Source organism: Labrus mixtus, chromosome 8, assembly GCF_963584025.1.
Source record: "Labrus mixtus chromosome 8, fLabMix1.1, whole genome shotgun sequence".
Lineage (NCBI taxonomy): Eukaryota > Metazoa > Chordata > Actinopteri > Labriformes > Labridae > Labrus > Labrus mixtus.
This window is the reverse complement of record NC_083619.1, coordinates 5774833-5797271: the sequence shown is the minus strand read 5'-3', so window position 1 is coordinate 5797271 and position 22439 is coordinate 5774833. Positions and strand designations below refer to the sequence as shown.

The 22439-nt window shown below is 40.4% G+C and overlaps 1 protein-coding gene across 1 annotated transcript in view; it reads right to left on the bottom strand.

The window, feature by feature from the left end:
• Positions 1–22216, bottom strand: part of LOC132978661 (potassium voltage-gated channel subfamily B member 2-like) — a 30368-nt gene extending 8152 nt beyond the window's left edge. The window contains exons 1-2 of the mRNA XM_061043915.1: positions 21938–22216; positions 18158–18918 (exon numbers count right to left, since the gene is read on the bottom strand). Coding sequence (XP_060899898.1) covers positions 18158–18733 — 576 coding nt within the window. The 5' untranslated portion in view covers positions 18734–18918; positions 21938–22216. The remainder of the gene's footprint in view (positions 1–18157; positions 18919–21937) is intronic.
• Between the last annotated feature and the right edge of the window lie 223 nt (positions 22217–22439).

Below are 22439 nucleotides of genomic sequence, written 5' to 3'. Positions count from 1 at the left end.
CAATCTTTTTCTTTTAGTTATTAATACATTTCTAGTAAGACATGAACAGTGTGTGTTATATCTGAGACGCTCCTATTCTGATCCCGCCTGATTTGAAGAGTCATAAGTCCTCTGAAAATGGACTACAGAGATTCCACTAACTAAAAAAGATGGAAACTCTGATGTCGAGTCGAGTGAGGTAGCTGAAGCATGTGCGGTCTGAATGTTCTCCCTGCAGTATGCTCACTAGGACATTTCAGGATAATTGTAATAGGATTGTGATGCTATCTATAGAAAGGATAGAGAGAGGTTAGAAGTGTTTACTCATTCTTTCCTACCCCCAGCCGGTAGAATCGTCAGAACAAGAAACACATTTTTATTAGATGAACAGACAAAAACTGTGAGTGTCTATTTCTAAATGAGTTTCTAAATGAGACTGTGTTACTGTTACCATTTCTTTTCACCTGAATAAGTACACTGATGATATAAAAGCACACACATAACACTAGTTATGTCAATGCATGAAACCTTTTAGGCCTCTTAAGAAAACTCTCAGACTTTTACTGAGTCCAAATGTAGCCCACAGGAAACATTTATAAGCAATAAAGTCCAAATATCCATGATGAGCACGGTCCCTGTCACAGTGTTATATCATATATTGTGTTTGCAGTAAATATTCAGAGTCAAGTTCTGATATGCATGGGCGTCGACAGGGGGGAAAGTGAGACTGACAACCCAAGGCCCCAGTGGAGGAGGGGGCCCTGGGTAGTCAACCTCACCCAGTCCAGCTCAGTCTGTAGGGACTTGGGTCAGGACTGTGGGGTCACCAGTTCACATCCCAGTACAGACCAAAGTTTAGAAAGTGGTCTTGTTGCTTGAGAGTTGCCTGTTCACATCCCTGGTACTGCCAACGTGCCCTTGAGCATGGCGCCAAATCTCGAACAGCTCAGGGAGTTGTGTGCTGCCCACACGCTCTGGCATCTTTCCGTAGGTCGTTTTTGTGGCTGTGCGTATCGCTAAGATTGAATAACTAAAAGTTAACCTTATGCAATATTTCATATTTAATGGTAAAATGTAAATTTTAAGTTGTAACCAGACAATTACGTCCTCGTATGAATAAAAACAGTGTATCGTGTATATGTCATGTGATCTCAGTTTTAGTTGTAATACTATGATGGAGAATAAACAGTGTATGACTGAAGTCCGTGTTGAGACACCCTGCTGTACATGTACTAAACAGTTCTCTCATTCAACTGTGAAACAATTAGATTGAAGGGAAAAGCCGGACTCTTTGAGAAAAAGCACAAACGTGTTCATATTTTAAATCTGTCTAATAAGAATACAGTTTGTAACAAAAAGACAAAGTGAGCCTTCCTGTTCAAATAGATGATCTTTTGGTTCTAAAGTGTCTCTGCAGGGGAAGGAGTTATTTACCTCTAATTATTTCATTTTTATTAATAAATACAAACTGTAATTTCATCTACAAGTGATTTATTTACACCATGTTCAGTTTTATAAATAAATAAGTGAAGTCGCATAATGACTGCAAACGCCATCTCAATGAAACAAAACAAATGAGTTTCTTAATAAACTAATTTAAAGAATATAGATATGTGTCTTTGAAAAGTATTCATCATACATGTTTGTGTTATTACTTCACTTAATATCCCAGCACATTTTGTTTTTACCAACGTCGCCCTCATTTTGTATAAAATGTATGACATCATCATTACACTACTATTACATTTCCTGTCTGTATAATTCTTTCATGTAAGCTAATTTTCCTGCCTTCTCTTTAAAATTCTTTGCTTTTCCTCTCTCTCAAAGGCGATAATAATCAGTAACCGTATATACTAATTCCATTTTATTTTATGTTACTTATGTTAAATTTAAAGGAACATTTTTATTTGATGTCACAGAGATAATGTGCCTCTCAGAGAGTCAGAAGTCAAGTAATGTCCAAATACCGTCAGGATAAATTGATTAACTGTGAGCTATTTGTGTGCTGTTGACAAATGATCCGATGAAAAAGAGAGTCTGCATCGTGATTAAAGTTTATTCTTTTTTTTTCCTTCTGCTTAGATATCTGCCACATTTGACTCAAGGTTCAGTATCCTGGAAATCATGAGATAGGAGGATTGCCTCGTCTGTTTCTGGAGGATGGAAAGTCTGGCCTTTGAGAGTCATGTCAGAGGACACAGAGTATTACAGCATTACATAGCGGACTATTTCTGCGGCTCTACAATCCGTACTCAGACACAGTGATGCTTGTTCTTCATGTCACAAACAGATTTTAAGAGAAAAAACTGCAAAGGCAGGCAGGCAAGATATCCCAAACTGTGATCAAAGGAAAGAAGGGCGAGGGAGACGGTGGGTTGAAAAAGCCAAAGAGAAATAGAGAGCAGGTGTATCAAAGTGTGTCCACCCTGCAGCGTCTTAATGGCTTAATGGCTGCCAAATGCAGTGACCTTGGCACCCGAGGCAGAATTAAAGGAGTACCAGGAAAACACAAGCTGCTTTAGAAGCTGTTCATCAAGAGGAAGTATTAATGGAGACTCCACATTCAAGATACAGACGCTGAAAAAGAAATGAACTTGACTCAGCTGAAAAACGTTCTTCAAACAGAGTGCAAATCTGAGGAAAGCCAGGATTTGTGACGCTGTGTGCCTTCCTCCGAATCCAACAAGTACAACAAATGTGATGTCTTTTTGATGACATGTGTGGAAGTAAGATCCCCCTGCATCCTTAATTTGGCAGTCTGAATGAATTGGATAAACCGGCCTTAGTTTCTAGATGATATCTAAAGGATGAGTCCAAGTGTTTTTTGTTTGCCCAAAACTTTTAGTCTTCTGAGAAAAAACAAATGGGTGAAAATTATGAAAAGATTTTTCCACAGTTTGAGAAGTCAGAAAAGTGGTGGAGGAGTTGACTGTCACTGATACTGGATGTTAAAGAAGGAGAATATGAGATTATCTTAGCTTGTCAATAAGCATCTTAATGTTTTATAAAGGATAGGCGATGCTGAACAGACTTAAAACCTACCTCCTTACTACAAGGTGGAAACTCCAGAAGTTGCAAAAAGAAGTCTTCTTTTATGTAAGTGTGACAGAAAAAAAACCTCCATCTCTGTATATTAACATTCTCCTACTTTAGTAATGGTGTTAATCAGCAGATTCATAAATTTAAATGTCATGAGCATGACTTTCATTTGAAATATTTTGTCTCCTTTTAGGTTTAAACAGCGTGGCATGCTGCAGGGCGGGGCGATACAGTGACTGACAGGCTGCTATAAACCTGACCTGTCAACCAGGAAAGAGGCTTAGCAATGTGAGTCCAGCCTCGCGTCCAAAGATTTGTCACCGGCGGCTCCAAAAAGCTGAGATGGCGATGGCCTGAATGTTAAACAGCTTCAAATCTGCAGTCCACAAACGGACGGACTTGACTGTGTTTCCTGCTGCAGTGTTTGTTTAGGAGAGGTCTGTGTCTGTCTCTCTTTACTGCCGCTTCTGCTCGTGCTGTTACTGTATATCTTACGTGTTATATACAGAGAGCAGGAGAGGGAGGAGGGATGTCACACATTAGGAGGAGTAAGAAATCAGCAGAAAAAACTCATCCTGTAATGAAAGAAGAAGCTGCTCAGAGAGTCTTAATCAATATGTGGAGATATTTCTGGAACAGAGAGAACAGGATCTGAGGTTTCTGCAGAGCTCGATACAGTTCATGTATAAAGCTGCTGCCTTCATCAATTCTATGATTGTCATGTGTCGTTACACTGACCCCACGCTGATAACTCACTCATCTGTTCATAACTCAGTACATTCACTGTTATTGTCAATTGTGACTCCCTGGGACAATAATTGTGAGTTTTCTATACAATTTGAACAATAAACAATACACTGACTATTTAACATCCAATAACATCAACAAATCCCCAAATCAGATGTGCTGCCAGCTCCCTGTCCATAATCCTTCACACCCACAGCAGATGCTGGAGACAGATTTCACCCCCAATGGCATAATGTCGAGTAGGCAGGTGATGCCGGCCACACTTTCAAAGACTTTGAAAATACTTTCAAAAGACAAATAAACCACAAACTTGCAAAGATTGATCAAAGACTGGATATGGTAGTGTGTACTGTTTATGTGTTTGTTGAGGACTGCATGCTGCCCCTCATGGACTCACACTGCAGTCTGTAATTGTTTTGATCAGTCATGAATATTTATGAATTTAGTCAAATAAGTCATATTTCCATTGGTGACACTGTTGTCATTGGTGTTAAATTATTGTGTCACATGAAGGTTTTAGTGACAGCAGCCCTCCTCTTGGCTCACTCCATGAGGGTGGAGAGAGAGCGCTCCTGTTGGTTGTTCATGCACCGTTGAACTTCTCTGTTTGCACATGTTTGATATAATCAGACTGTCAACATAACAAAAAAAACAGATAAAAGCAGAGACAGTGGATTTAAATGTGCTTATCTTTTACAGCCAAAGCACTGCAGTAGTTGCTTTCATTCACCTATAGTGTAAATGATTGACAGGTGTCATGGCCCGCCCCCTTGTTTTACTCATAATTAAGTGAAAATTAATTCAATCCAGAGGCCAAAGACTTCTGACCAATGACACAACTGTAGAGTTACAGACTGTAGACATGTTGAGAAACTAACTCAATATAAGGAAACAATTAAATTTACTGAATATTTTTAGAATACAGATACTGTACAATCATGATGCTAATTTTGCTAACCCGATGCGGTAAATTTCATTATCTGCTAGAAATTGAGCCCCACATAGAATAAATCATCATTCAGCACTGAATTTAAGAGTACACCAAATATTTTCTATACCCCCCCACCCTTATGATGAAAGACTGAGATGGAGGGAGAGTACCAAAGAATTAGAGGAGCATAGTCTGTCATGAGTGGCTATTTACCTTTTAAGTCAAATGTTTATGTGCATGCACACACACTTCATGCCACCCGTGCATAAGTCAGATGACCAGGTTGGCCACCCTTGTCAAAAAACTCCAGACACGCCCCTGCTGTTTGGTTACATTAAGTCAAACAAGCCACTTAACGTAACCAAGCAGCAGGGGCGTGTCCAAACTTTATTAACTGGGGTGGACTGACTTGGGTGCCCAAGTCACACAAACCCCTTGTTCAATATAAAAAACATCATGCCGTAGGTTATAAGAAAAACTTAACAGAATTTTAGTTTGACACAGAACTCTGGTCCCCTAAATAAAAGCCTTACAATGTTCAACCCATCTCACCCTCCAGCTCCACCCAGAGCGCTCTTAAGGTCGGTGTTGGCAGTCCCCATGACCTCACTTTCACAGCGCTTCTCACTGAAGCTTATTGTTGCTAGGTTACAAAGGCTGGCTTCCCTCAGTAGTGACAGTTAAGTTTGTTTGAAATTGCTCCTTATGCTTAACATTTGCTTTTATATTACTCTAAAGAGAAGTCTGTTTGACACAGGGAGCAGAGATTCAGACAAGTGATGCATCATAAACATAATAGTGCCCACATGCCGGCTCACATTTTGAGTGAGTCAAACCAATCCTTCTGTTGCTAATCCGACACTATGGAATAGATATGTCATATTCATAGCCTGAGATCTAGAAACAGACAACCAGCCACACTCACTTTCAAACCTAACGAGCATGTCTTTGGACTGTGGGAGGAAGCCGGATTACGCTGAGAGAACCCACACATGTACAGGGAGAACATACAAACTCCACACAGAGAGGCTCTGTCAGATCGTTTTTTCAAACGAGGAAACTTCTTGCTGTGAGGCAACGGCGCTAACCACTGCATCAACGTGCAGCTCGGGATCGCATTCAACCAAAATATAATACTGTTTACAAGGAATATTCCACTGAATTAAATTATCAGTTACAGATAAATGAATGAGTCCTGTTCACAGTTTCACAATTTGTGAAGTCTAATTGACTTAAACTTTATGTAATTGTTGTGCAAATGTGTAGTACTATTATGTATTTAATGTTCAACTACTGGAAATAAATCTGAATTTTCTTTTGATACGTCTTTCAGCAAACTCTAAAGATTAGAGTTCTTCCCTTTCAGGCAGAGTTTAGGAATTTGATTTCGAGCCAATTTGTTTCGAAGTGTTGATGTTTTCATTGATCTCAGTTGTTTTTTTAAATTATCTATATATATATATATATTTGCTTGTTTTAATATGCTTGTAATCTGCATGGAGTTAGGTCAGTATTACATTATATTAAGTTCATTACACTTTTATCACAAACAGTTGTGCTGAGCAAATCAATCCTCTGATGAAAGCTGCAGAAAGTGGTTTACAGTCACTCAAAGTCAAAGCTGCTCGTACTCAGAGAAGACGAACAATAAAAGAACATGTAAGGTGTAGAGCTAAGAAAGGTGGAGGGAGAGATGCTTGCTGCAGAGATGATCAGAGTCATTAAACAGATAGCATGCAGTGCAAATACTCAGAACTTACAGTACCAAGTGTATTTGTCTATTTACAAGTCAAATATATGAAAAGTCCAAATAAACATCTTATTTCAAAATATAAAAAGCAAAAATTAAGACAAGAAAAATGTTCTGCAATGCAGCAAGCATATGTTCCTGGTCAAAAGATGTTCTAATTCATTCAGATTTGTGCATCTCGTTTCAAGACACTTCAGTAAATTCTGCATCAACAGATTATTAACTCGATACAAGCACAACAGGCTCATTTGTTTTTTCTTTGTACACCTCAAAACAAGATGTTTATTAACTTAATTATTATGTTTATTTATCTGGACTGGTCAGGTGATTGTGGCTCATAATATGTGTTCTTATTTGACCATAAATCTGACAAATACACTTGGTAAGATTAGAGCTTTATCAGTGCTGTGTCTTTGATTGCAATACAAACAGCTTCAGCTCAATCAGACAACATGCTGTCACAGTTCTAACGAGAACATGAACACACCCCGTTCATTAGAAGTTCTTTAGACTGAATTTGATCAGGTCAGCGTCCTGCCGCTGGTTTCTAAAATACTCAATAATGTCAGACTGATCATATTTCTGATCGCCTTGAAGAGAATAGATCTTTAGAACCGAACATACTAAAGCTGCTTTTTAACGTATAGGTTTCAAACAGATGAAAAACTCTTAATAATGATCTAAAATAAACTGTAACCCCTCGACTCTCCCCCAACACTCTGATGTTCTCCGGCCTGTCGATCATATTTTCAGTTTTCTGGGGCAACAGAACAACTTATAACTCCTTCATAACGGCACTTAAATCTGCACTGGCACTGTGTGTTTTTAACTACTCATTTCACACTTGATATTATTCTGTTCTTTATCGCTCATAAAGCTCCTGAGAAAGTTCAGTTTATTGTTCTGTTTTTTTTTTTACTTTGTTGCACTCACTCCTCCATGCATGCTCACTTGTGTTTTCCTGAAGTCATCCCCAGCTCACATCTCCTCCTTCTCATTGTTAACCAATCATATGGCTTTCTCTTCTTCCTGTTCGTTCATGCCATCATTACGTGCAACCCTCCACCTCCCCATCACCGGCCAGCCTTCACCATCTCATCAGCCGACACCTCAACCTTCAGTGTCTTGTCTCCACAGGGGGGAGAGATTCACTCAGGGCCGACATCCTTCGATCACACTACCTCCGAAAGTTCAATCACCAAAGACTCTCTGGCAATAATATCAAGTCATCTCTATAAAATAAACATGTTTCTATGATTCATTTGCTCTAACTCGCCCTCTTTGCTTTCCTAAAGAACGCTTGCATCTTTGACGTGCAGTATAAGTAAAAGCTGCCTCTCTCTGTGCCGCTTTAATCAGCTGCTGTCATGTCTGCGTTGCTCTGAAGACAAACTACGTGTTGAAGAAGACTAAAAGAGCAAAAGACAGCCTGGCAGCTTGTTAGCTGGTACACTCATACACGCTGAGACGTGTGACATGGAGACATTTGCTGACAAAAGAATTACACGTTCGCTGTAAAAAGTTGGAAAAAAACTCCTCTGCTGGAGTGATAAGTTATTCTAACTTGAACTTAATCATTAAAAAGCTAAAAAAAAAGAAAAAAGGAGACACTTTCCAAACAGTGACTCACTCAGGATTTTACACACATTTTATTTGAACACAGTATATACCTCACATATTAAAGGAAATATAAAAATATAAAAAACTTAAAGCTCCTGTGTGTGTGTGTGTGTGTGTGTGGGGGGGGGGGTTGGTTTATGTGTAGTTTGGCGCCTCCAGTGGACAAAGCAGCACATTACATTTATTTTGTGCTGATCTCGCCCTGTACATGTGTAAGTGTTGTTTTGTTTTTAACATGACATGTGTCACTAATCTCATCAAGGTCTTCGCTGTCAAAATGTCAATAAAGGCTTTTTCTGCAGCGTGCTTCATCTCACACATGAACTCGACAGTGATTTAAGGCCTTAAAAATAAGTAAATACAACTAACTATATTAATGCACATTGCCTCGTTTGCTTTTTTTAATCTCATAGGAACACAGAGATTATAATTTCAGTATGTTTGTTAACCAGATAAAATCTCCTCACAAGAGCTTTAAAGGTCTTTTTACGCACATTTACTTCCTCCACACTATTTGGGTTAGTAGATGTTTTTGGGGAAATTAAGCGTGTTCTCATTTGGAGCAGGAGGTTATTTTTATATACACAATAAAGGCAGTAAAAGACTAAATTAATTAGATTAATTAAGGTTGGCATGGATCTAATTTTTTTTCCTGCAATGCAATACCGACTGGAAGGTTTTAAATATGCAGAAGAAAACCCATTCCATGCTGCCAAAAACCACTCAGTCTCAAAGGAATAAAAAAACTATTTTCCAGACATCTTTTAGAAAAGGCTTCTTGTTTCAGAGAAGAACACAACCGTCAAATCTTAAGAAGGACTAAACGTTTTCTGCCCACCATCGTTTAAACAGTGAACAAATACGTTAAAGCAGGGGCGTCTCCAGGATCTCTGGGCCCCGTGACAAGATATCACATAAGCCCCCGCCAGAGTAGGTACCTTGGCGGTGCGAATGCAGAAAGAAAAACAGTTCCCATGTTGTGTAGTTCTCAGAGAACTTTCTAGTGGATAGTTCCTCTTCAAAAAGTTCCCAGTACTGTCTCGTCTGAAAACACCTATAGGTATGCATCTTTCATCTGTGGTTGTTTCAGTTGTTGTCAGATACAAGAATCGTGCTCGTTTATTTGACGATCTTAACTCTGACAGTTATGACTTTCAGACCCAATAAGGGCCCCTTCCTCCATCGCAGCCCTGTAGTTCCCCGGACCCTGCACTACAACACTCATGCAACTTTTCTTCTTGTCAAACTGTTCATCCCATGTTCTGATCATTTCTCCTTCATTCAGAGCTGTTTTCCCACATTAAAGAGGGGGGCCCGGCCAGACGCCATATGGGGGTCGTTGGCATTGCAAACTTTTAGAACCACAGTTCTCGACAATAACCGTTCACTGTAACTGTACAGTAACGTCACATTATATCACCTTTGGACAATCAAATGACTTTGGACAGAACTAACTGCTTCCTTCAGAAAAAACCCTGGACTGCAGAAAAAAACAACAGGTAGACAACATGCTGGATCAGCAAACATAAACACTGAGTTCATTTTTCTACAGAAGCATATTACTTAAAATATTTGCTCTGTTTCTGAATAAACAACATAAAGATCTCATTAAATTCAGATGTTCATTGTCTTACATGAATGCACTGCGGTACTTTTCAAAGTTCACAAAGAGAACGAAACATTTTGAAAGACTGCGGCTCTGATGTGAGGGCAGAGCCTGACTCGTCTGTCCGTCTTGGACCGCTGCTTCATCACAGAGACAGACACTGTGTTTGTGTTCAGGATAACAAGTTCTCCCTGCAGCGTGCTTCATGATGCACGGAAAGATAGAAAACTAGTGTTTTCTTTTTCCTTCATCAACAGTAATGTCTGTGAGACTTTACAAAAAGGACCATAGTTTGGAAAGGCTTTACAAAGGCATGACTAATGATGATTCATGTGTGAACTCATGAAGAAAGAATTATGGATTTCTGGTGCTCACCAGCCACAAATGATTGAGTCATTATGACTTCACACTTAATTGATTGTCTGTTGATAAATATTAGCGAAGCTGGTTGAGGTTTCGGTTTAGCGGAGGTTTCCGCTAAACCAAGCAGAAACCTCAGATGTTGAAAAAATGAAGCCAAAACTGCAGTTCTTTGAGTGTCCACGTGGGGCTGGCTGCAAACGCCCAATTTACTCCCATGTAAAATGTCCATTTTAACAGCAGGAGTGATTTAAAAAAAAAAAAAATCATCCGGTTTTAATTCATAAAGGTTATGCATAATAAGGGGGAGTGGCTAATCTCTCTCTCGCGACGTGGTGTTGCTGTTTGTCAGGAGGCTTCAGGCCCGCTCCAGCTCTACCTCTTTGACTGTTATTAGATTGACAGACGTTATTTAGACAGCATTTCCAATACGCCGACCGCTTTGTTGGGCTTCAAAATTCCCCTTCACTAACCAGTGGGTGACGTCACTGAGACTACATCCATGTTCTATACAGGCCGAACCTTCATTGAAATTATCAAGTTAGATGGGTTTATACACTAAAGTTTATTCAAACTATGACATTTATTCAAGGCCAGAGTTTTTGTGATCATTTGTTCATGGTGACAAATGTGAATTCATAATAGATCAAAGATGTGTTTTATAATGATAATTAATAACTGCATGTTTTGGTTATCTCTTATAAAAGCAGCTTATAAAACAATATTTTTTAAATTAAATCTCACATTAAGTCAAATCTATAGAGCAGGTCTAAACTCCTCAATCAATCAGTCTTAACTTGTACAGCACCAATTCATAAGTGATTTTTATCTCAAGACACCTAAGGAGCATGTCATTACTCTTTACTATATATCTTACAAAGACCCAGCATGAATCCATGATGAGCACTAAGCAACATTTAGTAAAGTTACAGAGCAAGCTAATGCTAGTTTATCTTTATAAATCAGTTCTAGTCTAAATGAAAGTTCTCAACATTTCCTGATAGTTTTGGTACTTTTCAATACCAATGATTTTGACATGATATAATCTCTGTTTCCATGACAACCACAGTTTAAACTAAGTCAGTGAAATGAGGAGAGAAAAACTTTTTGGCACCTTGTCTCAATATGAAGCCATTGACTCACAGTAAGAGCACGTGTATGTATCTCTATCTTTGTAAATGAGGGAAACCGTAATGGTTTTTCGAGGCTTAAATAAAGGTTGATGATGATGATGATGATGATGATGACATTGTCAGTAAATAAAACAATCACAGCTCTGTATCCTAACTCTCCTTCTGCCTGTCGACTGCAGGTCACACGGTGGACAGGACAGACTATTCAGCCAGCTAACAGTCGGTCTATTTACAGCAGCAGCAGCAGTGCTGCTAAAAGCCCCAAAGCAGATTAAGTAGTACTCCTAAATCATACTCTGTGGGTGTGTGTGGGCGTGTGTGGGCGTGTGTGTGGGTGTGTGGGTTCATCATGAACAGGTGACTATGCATGCAGACGCTCGGTCATTACTTACTGTAATGCACTGTTCACCTAAACTAACTCATTTAAGGATTAGAGGATACATTTCTTTTCTTGCTGAACTTTTTTTATATTTTACTTTGAAACATTCAGGAAGTGACTGACTGCTGGAGGACGTCTGAATGATTGTAATCAGAGCCTAAAATAATGAGATCATGCAGATACTGAGGAGATTATAAAACTAATGTAACACTGTTATACCTCAGACCATCCAAATAAAAGTCAAAACGCTCCACGTAGACTGATATTTGAAATAGGCAGATATTCGTCCTGTTCTAAACGGTACTGAGCCGTACCTGTCACCAAGAAGAGGCGCTGTGATTGGCTGAGAGCTGAGCTGCATCACGGCTGGTGTAAGGACAGAGAGGCCTAATCAGCTTCCGTCCTGCTGACACAACGCTTCCAACACGGTCACATGAAGCTCTGACGGCCGACACTATTTATAAAGAGATGTACTATCTGTTCACTTAATAATAATTAAAACACACACACACACACGCTTTAAAACATTTTGTATGATAACATATTACACTGTCAGTGCTCGGCCTGTATCCTCTGTAATTGACGGATAGAGAGGACGGGGCGGCAGACTGCGGGAGCTGTCAACATGGTTCACGTCAGACGTTCACTGCAGAGAAAAAGCCTCCGATGTTTCTATACGCTGACTCTCCTAACACTTCAATACAAGACCCAGGATGCTCTGTCAGCCACTGTCAGTTTGGGAAGATACTTCCAGAGAGTTTTACACTTGAAAGCGTAGCAGGTCTTCAGCCGAGTGTCGTTTGTAAAAGTGTAAATGCACCAACTGTGAAAGAATTGATCACTGAGGCAAAGTGATGGAAAAATCTGTGACAAAACAAACAAGAGGATGTGCTCAAAGTTTGTTTCATGTCTCTCTTTTAGAATAAATTAAGTAAAATCAAAGGAATCTGAAAGTGTTTGTTAATGGCTGTGTCTGACGCCGTATGGCTTTCTGAAAAGGGAGAGATGAAATTTGTTGATCAGAATCAGAAAGACTTTATTTATCCCCAGGTGGGAAATTCAGATGTTAATAGTTTCTCTTATAGAATATGGCAGCAGGAAATTTAAAGGGATATCAAAATAATTATGAATAGAATAAGAAATGAACACAAGAATTGAAGTTTTGCACAAAAAGTGCAGAGAGCTGACCTATTCCCAAAGAGTCAGAAGCAAACATGAAGAAGCAGCGTACAGTTTTTTTAATGCTCTGAAGAAAAGGTCGGCTCAAACTCTCCATCTTTTGAATTAAGGCGAAGACTCACTAATCTGCACATCTTCCTTTTGTTAAAATGTTTTAAGAAATTATCTAATTACCTATTTTAACTGACAACAATAACTCCACACTGCACCTTTAAGGCTTGTGTTTTAATACATGTGTCTTATCTTTGAGCTCCTGTCCTGGGATGTTCCAGTTTCAAGGAGGAGGCTTTGAATAAGCAGAAATGTCAGATACAGACTGAAGGAGAAATATTTAAACGTGCAGCACAACCTCCTCCACTCAGACAAATCATCCTAAAAAAACACAGTGACATTCCTGGTGAGCAACACAATCGTGTCGTTCAGTGGAACAGGGGATTTTACAATCCCTTTCATTATGCAGAGTATGTCCACAAACCTTAAAGTAACACAAGAGAATGGTAACTTATATCTCTCCACAGGTTACTTCTGCGAGGACTCAAAAACAAGATGTATGTCCAAAGTCACAATTATTATGCTAACTCCTGTACACTGTCTAACCAACAAAAATACTATTACTATTTAGTTCATTGTAAGTAAGACAATGTGCAGGCGGTTTTCTGTTATTCTCGATGCACAAAACGCTTCATGCAGGCGCTTCCGAGCGCACAGCCAGCGCTTTTCTGCCTGGAAAAATGTTAGGTGGACAAGGTGCCTTATGAAATACCTGATTTCATTACAACTCCCGCCTCTGAGAAGGCCAATAAGCCAACCATAGTTTAGAATTTGGGGGGTTTCACCCGGGGTGGCCAATAGTATTTCAAGAGGGGGGCCCATGCCTACACTGGCCCCTCCTCTGGACATGCCCCTGTCAAAGAAGACAGGCTGTGGGTATGTTTGTATTCATCTTTAAAATATGCTTGTGGTGTATTTGATCTGTATGTTTGATAGCTCAGCAGCAATCCAAGAAACAACAACGTGCACTAAACGTTCGTCTTGATTTAAAGCCAAGAGCTCACTCATGCAGGGTTGTTTATTACCACTGATGACTCGAGCACAACACTACACACAGGTTTCTCTATATATACACACATGTACAGATGCAAGCCCTGAAAACAGTCCTGTATGAATGAGGCTCATATCACAGCTCTGTGAACAGTCTCTCTTCACTGCTGACTGTGCAGTCAGTCAGCTGGAAACAGAGAATCAATTAACAATGTCAGCCCCCCCCCGCCTTTGTCTCCTTTGCTCTGTTCTTTTTCCTCCCTCCATTAATAATAAAAGATAACTCTCTGTCGAGATGACATATCAAACTGAAAACAGCTGACTCATGCTTCTGCACCATAATGCCATTCACCGGACTCGACGTAAGGAAGAAACTGTTGGTCTGAACTCAAACACAACAGCAGCAGAGGATCTTCAACGTGCTGCACAGATACCCATGATGTCTGTAACTCTGTGGCGAGAAGATGCTGAATCTCCTCAGCTCAAACTCAGTGACATTTATCTCCCCTCACATCGTCTGCACTTCTTGTTCTGATGACTCACAAATAAGAAAAAGTCAAATGGGTGTGTATAAAGCCCTCTCCCTCTCTGATCTGTACCGCTGTACTGTCTTGCTGCTCCCCATCATGGCCTTTGCACCAGGGTTGGCAAAACAAAGTCAGCAAACACACCTGCACATCACTTATTCAGGTGCTCAGTTGTAAAAAAAACTCACTAGATATGACGCCTGACCGGGCTCGATATGTTGTCTTTTTAAATGCAAATATGGCAGATAAATAAGTTTATCTTTGGGAGCTGAGTGTTGCGAGTCTTTGTGCATCATATCTTTGCACTAGGGATGTCACAGTTGCAGATTTTTAAACTTCAATACGATTCTATTAAAATGTTAAACAATATCAATGTCTGTTTGAGACCATAACAACAAAAATAGAAGTCCTGGGCACCCCTGATTGGGTAATTTCTTGTTAATTGTTAATTGTCAAAAATGCAGGCAAACTCCTTTCTCTCTCTCTCTCTCTCTCTCTCTCTCTCTGTCTCTCTCTCTTTATCTCTCTCTCTCTCTCTTTATCTCTCTCTCTCTCTCTCTCTGTCTCTCTCTCTTTATCTCTCGCTCTCTTTCTCTCTCTCTCTCTCTCTCTCTCTCTTTCTCTCCCTCTCTCTTTCTCTCTCTCTCTCTCTCTCACTCTCTCTCTCTCTCTCTCTGCAGCTTTTGGTTCAAAATAAGTCTGATGATCTAGTCTTTTTTGAAACTTTAGAACTTTTCAATACTATCAATCATTCAAATCACAGAGATTCTATCTTTTCTAAAACACATGGTATGGAAAAGTATCAAAGTATGGAATATATTGACGGCCTGACTTTGCACTTATTTTGTCTTCTTTTCTTTCTTTACAGCATCTTGTTCTCCCCTCTCTCTCTCTCTCTTTCTCTCTCTCTCTCTCTCTCTCTCTCTCTGTGTTTCTGTTAGTTTCAGTCGTCACCTCACAGACAAACAGAAATCTGGTGAGTTGAAGAAACGAGCCAGTCGGCACATTTACAGAAACATTGATTAGTGTGTGTCGTCTCAGTAAATTAAATGGAGCTTTACGAGTGTATAAAGCTTTGACAGACAGATCTCTCTGCTGCTGTCACATCCTGTAATGGACTCTGATGGATTGTGTTTCAGGGTCCGTCCGTCCGTCTGCTCTGCTGCAGATAATCAAAGCAGCACAGTAAGCTCCTTGAAAAATCTTAAAAGTATTTCTTAAGCTTTCTGTGTGTGCTGCCTGCTACAGCTTAGAGACAACAGTTTTGGACACATGGAGCAAAGACACACATACACAGAGCTTATCTCACTGCACATCTGTACTTTTTAAAGCAGAAAACAGATGATGTCATCGTTTTGTCAGATGCTTTAAAAAAAAAAAAAAATCTCCGACCACGTGGACATCACCGTGACAAAGAGAGAAACCTGAACAAATCATCAAAATACTTTAACTTTAACTTTAACATGGAAAAATGACAGGAGCTACCGTCTGATGAAGATTCTGCAACAACTCTGTCATGAAAAAAAAACTATTTGCGCTTCCCTTCTCGTAGGACGTGAGACGACAATCGACGTCATCAAAAACTACATTCAACAACGCGACACACTGAACATAAAACAAGATTGGAAATGTAAGTCTTTACTGTCAATACGGTAATATGACAAACAATGAACACTAGGGAAGAACAAAATGAAATGTCAACCCTTAATATTTACCAGAATAAATAATGCCTGTAAGAAGTTTAGAGACTCTGCATCTTACACGCCAACTTCGTGGTCCTCTAACAACGCCATAGAAATACGTTGTGGTGTAATAAGAGCTGATGCAGAGAGGTGAAGTGTCTGTGAGTTTACTATTCATGTATCAGAAGTTCTCATGTTACACCTCTCTGATCAATATATGTCTCATGTCATCCACCCTTCCTGTTTCAGAGCACATGAGTTATTAATGTCTGTCAGGACCTAAAGACAATTTCAACCAAAATCTGAAAAAGTGTATCTGGAGGAAATGACCAAGCCTGCCTTTAACACCACTGAAGTATCTAAAAGATGTTTCTGTTATCCCTGTGTGCATTCATGTAACTTTAAAAAGTAACTCAACAGAGTGGCAACATCTAAACTTTTCAGGCCTCATTCTCTGAGGACTTCAAGAGAAGACGTGTGTGTCCAAAGTCACAATTCAAGTTCTTACAGAGGGAAATGTGCCACATTAAAACACAAAGAAAAGCTCTAACACAGCCCTCCGATAACAAAAAAATAACCAATCACAGGGGGCCGATCAGATTTTAAGGGGCACTGGATTCATAAAAGAGGAGGAGGCTACTGACTGTATCCACAAGTACTGCAGAGGTGCTGAGAGGTAAACGAGTCCGTCTGATTGGTTTTGTCTCCTGCTGTGTTTAACATTGCATTTATTATCTGTTCTTATTTTATTTTTTTTTTAAAAACAGAAAAAGAAAACAGTTCATAGCCCACTCAGAACAATGACCTGTTCTCCCTGCCTGGGCTTTTCAACGCTCTCTTGTCACTTTCTGCTCCTGATTTGAGGAGAATTTAAGAGACTCTTCTGCACCAAGAAGTCACTTTTAAAAAAAAAACTCACAGTCGACAGTCTTCATCAGGGCTGTTCTTTCTACATAATCCTCGATGTAAGCTGATACCTAAACCCTGGACAAGTAAACACCAAACTACTTCACAGATAAACACTGCTACGTGTATCGAGAGAAGAAGAATATATCTTTATTACTTTATAGACACTTCTGACAAATTCACCGTTTCATACTAACCTCCCCCCCTTCCCCCTCCCCCCCTAACCTTCCACGAGTAAGGACAGCCTAATACTGTGCTAACACGTCAGAACAAGTGGGAGGACATGCAGCAGTAATCCCTCCTCCCCCGCCTCCTCCTCCACACCCCCCCCCCCCCCCCCCCCCCTTTCCTGTCTCTTCACCCTGCAGGTGAAGGAGGATTACGGTCCTGATGGCTCTCTATTGGCCTCTGATGTTTCCACCAGGATGTGCATGAGGCCGCTTATCATGGCAGCAGGAGGAAGCCTGAGTTCATTCGGCGTCCCCTCTAGGAATCTTTTAGTGAATAGTACTAGTAGTAGTATTCTGTAGTTACAGAAATGTATAAATATGTAGATAAGTACAATTATTTTATCATGTTATAAGGTTTTTTTTTTTAACTTTGCTCTTTACTTTCGCACAACTAAAGAGCTTTGAAATGTTGTCTGTAACTTGAGTTTGCTCATTCTGTGCATACTTAATGATACTGACTTGTAATTTCATTAAACTAAAGCTCATCAAGCTGAATTCATTCTGTGATATTTGAAGTTGAGATGACTATTGATGTGTGTACAACATCAGATCTCTCAGTATATGGAAACTCCTTTTGAATAATAGTTAGATAAAAAAAAAAAGAAAATTCACAATTTGATGTCCCTGAGATTTAAAATGTGTGACCATGATTTGTTTTAACATCATGCTCTTTAGTCAGAGTCCACCTGAGGAGTCTTCAGAGCGAAAACCTCAGAAAAAAGCTTTAGATTTGTTTCATTTTACATCCTGGTTTGGATCAAGTTGTAAAAACATCCACAGCATCTCCTCCTTTGTCACTCCCTACATGGATAATACCCTTGTTATTGGTGTAATTTGGATCTTGGGTGTCTTCGCCCCCCAGGTCAGGTCATCCTGTGTACATCAAACCTGTCCCGGAGCCATGATCACTCGTCTGTTATAAACCACAGGATCGTTTTCTGAAATGTCCCTTTACCAGATTAGATATCTTTACTGTCACTGTAAAAGTACGATTAAATATTTCTACCAGCGTGTGAGTGAGGTGCGTGTGCAGCTGGTTGTTTGTTACCTTTGCAGCCACGGAGGAGCTCGGCTTCTCCAGCAGGTCCCAGAGTTTCTGTTTCTGCTCGGGACAGCAGCCGTGTTCCTCCTCCTCGCCGTCCTTCTCCCTGAGCGTCTCCGCCTCCCTCCTCAGCTCCTCGTTCATCTGCTCCTTCTTCTGGTGGTACCTGGCCTGGCAACACGACTCCAGGTAGATCTCGTCGATCCCCCAGTAGTCCAGCTCCTGTCCGAACGACAGGGCGCACATCTCTTCCATCATGTGCAGCTTCCCCGTCCTGTAGAAGTTGAGGATGGAGGAGAAGGCCACGGGGTGTCTGTCGAAGAAGTACTCGTTCTCGTTGAGGCTGTAGTCGTCGCAGATCTCCAGCAGAGACTCGTGGGTGTTGCAGTCCCGTAAACGTCCCAGACGGGTTCTGGGCAGCCGGTCCAGTGTCCTCCACAGGACTTCATGTGTGAGACCCCCAACGTTGAGCCTGACCCGCCGGGAGCGGGCCTTGATGCGGATGATGTCTATGGGCTCCGGGGGAACCAGGGGGGCCACGGGCGGCCGGGGGTTGTTGCTGTAACCCGCTCTGTCCGTCATGTTTGCTCTCTCACTGTGGACAACTTGAACACTAAGGTTAAAGGTGAGTGTGTGGGTGTGTGGGTATCAGGAGCTTGTGGGGCTCGATGAGATGATGGCCGGAGGGGGAGGGGGAGGGGGTCACCCTGACCCACCAAGCTCACCTGCTTGTGATCAGACCTCTTAACTCCAGGTCAAATCCATGGCTGGAAAAAAAAAAAAAAGATATATTACATTAAGTCGATCAAATGACACAATCCTCCTTGATCACCTCTTGAGCCTCTTCAGAGCACAAGATGTGCTACTATGAGCAACAGAGACGACGCTCATAGTAGGGTCATTGGCAGCAGGATTAATCCTCTGACCTGCACTCCCCGAGTATACAGCAAATCAATCATGTTGTTCAAACCAATTTGAGATCCCATAAATCTGTGGTTCTATGTTTCATGCCAGGAAAGATAAAATGCAGGAATCTGGGAACGCTATCACCACATTAAACTATGATACATGATTTTGACAGGAAGCTCCTCTACAAGACATATAAAAAAAACTAAAACAGATCCACCTTCAAGAAAAGATCACTGTGCCTCAATCCCCATCTGTTCTTAGGAGCCAGCTGTGCAGTTTTTAAGAAGATTCTGACATTCAAGTTTTCTCATCTATCATTTGTTATGTAAAAAATCACTCAAGAGCAATCTTACACACATTCCAGTGCTGATATTACAAAGCAACATTATTACTTATTGTGTTTTTCCATTATGCAAATTTATATCATTAACTAACATTTAGAAACATGAATAATATCTAGAAAATGTTGAATTTTTGACATAATTCTGCACTAAACTTCAGCATTTATGTAACAAATAAATGCTGAAGAGAGAACACTTATTTCCCACCTTTACACACAACAGGTATTTACATGAGAAATATGTCACGTGTCTCATCGTTTTACAGCGTCAGCTATTGTTGAATAATGTAGGCTTATCTTCTGATATTATGAAATGAATAATTATGAAATATGATCAGTGTCTCTCTTCTGTTTCTGGCTATTTCCCCCCTTTAATATAACTGTTTAATTTCCCTTCATCTTTTCTGAAGACAGTTTTCTCTGAACAAAGGGCAAGATCCAACGTGTGTGAGTAGTTTCTATTTTCTACTCACAACTTCTAGTTTTAATTGATTAAATCATCCAGTCTGTGTTTCTCTTCCTCCGTTTGAGAACTGTTAAAGTGTGTCTTACATTTGGAGTCCTGTTCGAAGTTTAATTTGAGCATCCCTGGCATCTCTCTCGACATCTCCTTTTAATCCTGCGTGACCTCTGCGTGCTCTCCTCACGGCCCTGCAGTCTCATGCCCTTATATGGGCATTAAAAGGGCGTTCTTCTATGCTAATTTAGGTAAACGGGCATGAGCTTCCAGCTTACAATGACATGGCATTCATCAGTGTAAGAGCACAGGTGTGAATAATTCTGTAGGTTAAGAACAGCTTCATGAACCTGACTCAGACTTTTCTTAGTCTTCTTAAGAGCAACTTTCAGAAAGCACTTAGATAATGGCGAATGAGGCCCAGTGACCACAGAGGAATACATGTCAAAGATAGATAAACTTCCTCTATCTTTAAATTTCGACTCTTAAAGTAAAGTCACCATGTACACTTTGATCATGAGGTCAAAATAATTCACTTGTGTATACCTTGTCTTGCCACAGAGGCCGCCAGAGAGAACAGCACTCTTCCACCCTGATCATTTAAAGGCCTGACTTCAGCATCGTGTTTAAGTTCTGCTTTTTCATATTGTTACATTGAATTAGTTCAGCCACACGCAGTGACACTGCAGCTTTCAGGAAGACTTGAGGTCTTGTTTGACAAGTTTCATCCTGCCGGAATCCAAATCTCTGGACAGGCCACATGATCCACTAATTGACTATTATATAATATTGATGTATGCTAAAAGCGTAGAGTATGCATGTACAGAGAGGAGACCTGCTGCTGAGGCTTTAAAGGCCCCTTAAACTCTTATTATTCAGGTGTTTGTCTGCATATCCAATAAGGTGCGTCGGCATTGAAATACATTGGACTTTTTTGCTTGAATGTAAAACAAAAATGAGACTTTGTGTTGTCAAAAACTCAATCCATCTGACATCAGCCCACTGTTTGTTTTTTGTCAATTTTGGATTCGCTGTTAAAAAAGATTCACTGCATCTTACAAGCTGCCAGCTGGTAAAATGATGTTCAAAACGCAGCACCAAACTAAAAGGCAAATCTGAATACACCAGAAGGAAAAGTCCCCATCCACACTGTGCATCAAATGATCAAACTGTGGAACCATTATGTTATCTCCCAGCTCTAAAAAAAAAAAAAACCCTTGAGACTCATTAAAGCCTGGAAACTTTTTAATTAGAACGAGTTCCTCTCATTAAATCAGTGAATTATCAAAAGTGAGCATCTTTCAAAAATAGTTTTCTTATGTAATGAAAACTAATTTTAATCCACGGCTTGGGGAATGAATGGAAACTTGCTCCTGTTGGACTATAAAGGCTTATGTTTCCATTAGAAGGGCTCTGACAGAGGGACCTTTATCTGATTGTGTAATGGAGTTCCACAAATCCCAGGAGTGGCATTAGGCTTCGTCTCCCCTGGCTCTAAGTCTGCCTTAGTTAATTATAGCCTGTCTATCTTCTCCCGGGACACTCATAGGACACATGGCTATGTCAGGAATCAAGCTGATCCCACATCACTATTTAAAAAAAAGAAATTAAGCTTATTCAGACCTTCAACTTTGAAATAAAATACATTCATGTACTCACTGCATCGTTTTTTTTCCTTGTTCATTAATCACCCACTGATCACCTGAAATAATATGATTATGAACTCTTAAAAAAATCATGAAATGTGCAATATTAGAAGCTGACTGTTCTTGTTTTTGCGTCAAACCAGCCTAAATGAGCTGCATATTCCGGGTTGAATCCTGGACAAACATCTCAGATTCAGAGTCCAAAGTGAGTGCGACCAGTTAGTTGTCAAGAGATTAGACGACTCAGGCTTAACTCGTGATTACGCTCCTGAGTCCATATCAAGTTTAAAAAAGTACAAAGTAGCTAAGAAAGTATTTCATGACCAAGATCTGATCTATTCTCTTTAATGAACGTCATTTGTTGTCGCTACTGCTTGTTGGATTAAAAAAACCAGAAACAAATGTGTAAGTGTAAGAATGTCCGTGTGACTCACCCTGCGTGCGAAGTGCTTTTTCAGAAAAGCAGAACTCTGTCCCGTCCTGGAGGATCCACCATAGCACCCGGCTAGTTCGTTATCTCAGCTGCTTCACCTCCCCTCCGGCCGCTGATTCACGAAGCCTCCCGAGAGCATGCAGGCAAATATACATCCACATTTTGTCGGAAAGGAAAAAATAAATCAGTGCAGGAGAGGAAATGACCCGGGAGGTGTATGTGCAGCGCTCGGCGCCATAAGGAAACACACAGAAAGACAGAAAACCAGAGAGAGAGAAAGAGAGAGTGAACCGGCTGGCCCGGAAAGCTAACGGCCCCGAGGAAGAGAGTATAACGGGATGACAGAGAGAGAGAGAGAGAGGGGGGGGGGGGAAGATAGCTAATTGGATTGAGGCGTTCAGCACCAAGGACAGCTCCAGATCAGTAGTCTGTTTCCACCTGAACTCCCACTCACCGCGCCGCGCTGCCAAAGCTCCTCACATTTTTAACTTTCTTTATTTATT